General features: G+C 48.6%; 1 protein-coding gene across 1 annotated transcript in view; it reads right to left on the bottom strand.

Moving 5' to 3' along the window:
• TTC19 (tetratricopeptide repeat domain 19) overlaps positions 1-2,356 on the bottom strand; it is an 18,208-nt gene extending 15,852 nt beyond the window's left edge. The window contains exons 1-2 of the mRNA XM_015812531.1: positions 2,170-2,356; positions 683-798 (exon numbers count right to left, since the gene is read on the bottom strand). Of these exons, the coding sequence (XP_015668017.1) occupies positions 683-798; positions 2,170-2,356 (303 nt within the window). The remainder of the gene's footprint in view (positions 1-682; positions 799-2,169) is intronic.
• Between the last annotated feature and the right edge of the window lie 1,627 nt (positions 2,357-3,983).

The raw sequence follows: 3,983 nt of genomic DNA, 5'->3' as shown, positions 1-3,983 counted from the left end.
AGGGAGGGAGAAAGGGGAAGGTAGGGAGGGGAGGGAACGAAGGGAAGGAAGGAAGGAAAGAAGGAAGGAAGCAAGGAAGAGAAGGGAGGGAGGGAGGGGGAAGGAAGAAAGGGGAAGGGAGGGAGAGAGGGAAGAAAGGAAAGAAGGAAGAAAGGAAGCAAGGAAGGGGAAGGAAGGAAGGGAAGAAGGGAGGGAGGGAAGAAAGGAAAGAAGGGAGGGAGGGAGGGAGGAAGGAAGAAGGGAGGGAGGAAGGAAGGAAAGAAAGAAGGAAAGAAGGAAGCAAGCAAGCAAGCAAGGGAGGGGCAGAGAAGGGAGGGAGGGGGAAAGAAGAAAGGAAGGAAAGAAGGGAGAGAGGGAAGAAAGGAAAGAAGAGAGGGAGGGAGGGAAGGAAGGAGAAAAAGTCTGATTAATTTAGCAAAAACAGCCTGGTGGTTCCAAGAAAAGATTTTAAAACATGATTGTGCCCTTACAGAGACCAAGGTCGCAGCCTCCTCCCCTTGGCCTTCTTGCAGAGACCCCTGGCCCCACCACGGATGGGGAGGGACGGAGGCATCTCTGGCCCCCCTCCCAGGGAAGAGGCTGAGGGTGGGGGAGAGCGGCAGCAGCCATTCTCTGTCCTTCCCCCAGAGGCCTGGCTTGCCAAGAGGACAGCCTCCCCTCCCTCCCCAAGGCCTGGGCTCACCTTGGCTTTCTTCAGCACCAGGATGATGGCGTCCTCCGGGTCCGCCTTGGCCTCTCCCCCCTCGGCGTCCCCCTCGCCCGCCTTCTTCGCAGGTTCCCCGGAGAAAAGGAAGAAGGCTGGAAGAGGAGACAGGGGGCAGAGGCTGGCATGGGAGAGGGCAGGCGCCGGGTCTCTGCATACCCCCAGGCAGAGAAAAGGGGGCCCAGGGCAGAAGCCCCTCGGCTGGCATGGGTCTCTGCAGGGGCAGCTTCCAACCGCGGCTTTCAGCCCCCTTCCCTGCCACAGGCTGCCAGCCCAGCCATTCAGAGAGGCTGCCAAGCTTAAAGCCGAGATGATTGTACAAGACACCAACACAATTCCTCAGCTAGGATAGTTAACTGAGAGATTCTGGGAATTGAAGTCCACACATCTAAGAGAAACTAGCTGGGGGATTCTGGGAGTTGAAGTTCGCCCATCTTAAAGCATGCTGGCTGGGGAATTCTGGGAGTTGAAGCCCACCCCTCTTAAAGCATGCTGGCTGGGGAATTCTGGGAGTCCACCCCTCTAAAAAGTTGCCAAGTTTGAAAAAAAAATGATCTAAAATTAAAACAAAAATCAATAAGAGTTCTTGCATGTCTTTAAAACAGCCTCCTTCCAGAGGGATTGTTACTCCATGCCCATCAGCCTCTACCCATGTTGGCTGAGGATAATAGTAGACTCTAGAAAGAGTGCAGAGAAGAGCAACAAAGATGATCAGGGGACTGGAGGCTAAAACATATAAGGAATGGTTGCTGGAATTGGGTCTGTCTAGTTTAATGAAGAGGACGAGGGGGGACATGATAGCAGTCTTCCAGTATCTCAGGGGTTGCCATAAAGAAGAGGGAGTCAAGCTGTTCTCCAAAGCGCCTGAAGGCAGGACAAGAAGCAACGGGTGGAAACTGACCAAGGAGAGAAGCAACCTGGAACTAAGGAGAAACTTCCTGACAGTTAGAACAATTAACCAGTGGAACAACCTGCCTCCAGAAGCAGTGAATGCTCCAACACTGGAAGTTTTTAAGAAGAGACTGGACAGCCATTTGTCTGAAATGGTGTAGGGTTTCCTGCCTGAGCAGGGGGTTGGACTAGATGACCTCCAAGGTCCCTTCCGTTCCAACTTTATTATTATTATTATTATTATTATTATTATTATTATTATTATTATTATTATTATTATTATTATATGGGCAGCTGGGGGAGGGAGGGGGAAAACTGACTTTTATTGATTTTTTTTTTAAGATCCAGAACTTGCAAGCCTCTTTCTTGGCTTCTTTTCAATCAATTTGTTGCCTTAATTCATAATGTAATGAAATAGTTTGTTTTTTTTTAGAAAAAAACTTATTTTCAATCAATCAGCCAATGTTACAATACCGCCATTCAATTTATGCCTCGGAGGCCCCGCCCACATTGGAAACCACGCCCACTCCTCCTACCCTGAGTCGCCATTGGAAAAGGAGACACGCCCCCTTTACCTGATAGGCCGAGGCCGCTGCCAACGCTGACGGCTCCTCCCACTGCCGCTTGGCGGGGCGTCCTTCGGCTTTGGCCTCCGTTTCTGCCCGGCCGGGGCCTCGCTTGCGCCAGGCGGTGTCGGGCGGCCACGGCGGCCGCGGCGAGGCCTCGTTGCGGCAGCCGTAGGAGCGGCGACAAAAGAGACATGGCCCTTTAAGAGGAGGCGGAGGAAGGAAGAAGCAGCAGGGTGACCCTGGCGACGACGGTGACGTCACTCCCTCGGCACGTGATCAGGGAGCCGACGCCAGAGCAGGGAACGTTCAGGCACGTGAGTCCATCGCTCGATTCATAGACTACTTCTGATAGAGTGGTGCAGCGTTGAAGTCTTGCGAGATGTTTTTGGCACCACGTGAGAAAAAACGAGCTAAATGTTAGTTGTTTACTTCACGGATTTATATCTCTGTGGGAAGGAGAAATTGGCTTATTCGGAAACATTCATTACTTGCCAAATATCGGATACTCCACGTCGTTTTCCTGCCCTCGGCTTTTGAAAGGCTCATTCTACACTTTTCTAGCTCTCCGTTCGTTCTGCTGTGCGCATGCGCAGAGTAGGCCATACATAAAACGTCACTTGAGCATCAGGTGCTTTTAAATTAATCCGCCACGCGAGGCGCTCGACGTCGGCGCCACCGCGCTCCCTCTCTACGTACGTTAGTGGGCGGTGGAAGAGAAGGCGGGATCGCACGTGACTGAAATTAGCCACTCAGGTCAGCGCAGGGAAAAGCTTTGTTGCTAGGCAACGGCGCGACACACGGGCCTTCCTTTTTGGAGCACCTCTCGGTTCCCGCCTCGATTTGTTTTCAGTTTTGTACAAAACTGCTCGTGTTTTAATTTTTATTTTTTTTTTAGAAAAACACAAAACCTCCAACACTAGCCACCTCATGTCAAACTTTACACCGTATCTTTGTACCGTCGCTTTAAAAAAACACGAGTAAAGTTGATAAAATAATAAAATTATCAGGAGAATTAGTTTTTTTAAAAAAAGAAATTAATTACGAATACAGGTAGTCAGTCCTCGACTTGCAACCATTCATTAATTACAAAGGCACTGAAAAAAATGAGTTATGGCCAGTCCTCACACTTACGACCGTCACAGCATCTCCACAACTCACACGATCAAATTCAGTTGCTTGGCAACTGGCGTGTATTTACGACCAGTTGTGACATTCCGGGGTCATTTGATCAACATTTGCCACCTTCCCAGCTGGCTTCCAACATGCAAAGTCACTGGGTAGCTGGATTTGCTTGATAATGATAATAATAATAGTAATAGTAATAGTAATAATAATAATAATAATAATAATAATAATAATAATAATAATAATAATAATAATAATAATAATAATAATAATAATAATAAAGTTGGACAGGGACCTTGGAGGTCATCTAGTCCAACCCCCTGCTCAGGGAGGAAACCCTATACCATTTTGGACAAATGGCTGTCCAGTCTCTTCTTAAAAGCCTCCAGTGATGGAGCATTCACCGCTTCTGGAGGCAGGTTGTTCCACTGGTTAATTGTTCTAACTGTCAGGAAGTTTCTCCTTAGTTCTAGGTTGCTTCTCTCCTTTCTTAGTTTCCATCGGTTGCTTCTTGTCCTGCCTTCATGTCCTTTGGAGAATAGCTTGACTCCCTCCCTCTGATGATCACCTTATTCACTTAACAACTGCAATGATTCACTTAATAACCATGGCAAAACGGTCGTAAAATCGGGCATGGCTCACTGAACCATTGCCTTGCCCAGGAATGGAAATTCTAGTCCTTATTGTGTTCTGAA

Source organism: Protobothrops mucrosquamatus, unplaced genomic scaffold, assembly GCF_001527695.2.
Source record: "Protobothrops mucrosquamatus isolate PMUCROS unplaced genomic scaffold, P.Mucros_1.0 scaffold_62, whole genome shotgun sequence".
NCBI classification, from domain to species: domain Eukaryota; kingdom Metazoa; phylum Chordata; class Lepidosauria; order Squamata; family Viperidae; genus Protobothrops; species Protobothrops mucrosquamatus.
The sequence above is the reverse complement of the archived record's forward strand: the minus strand, read 5'-3'. Positions and strand labels throughout refer to the sequence as shown.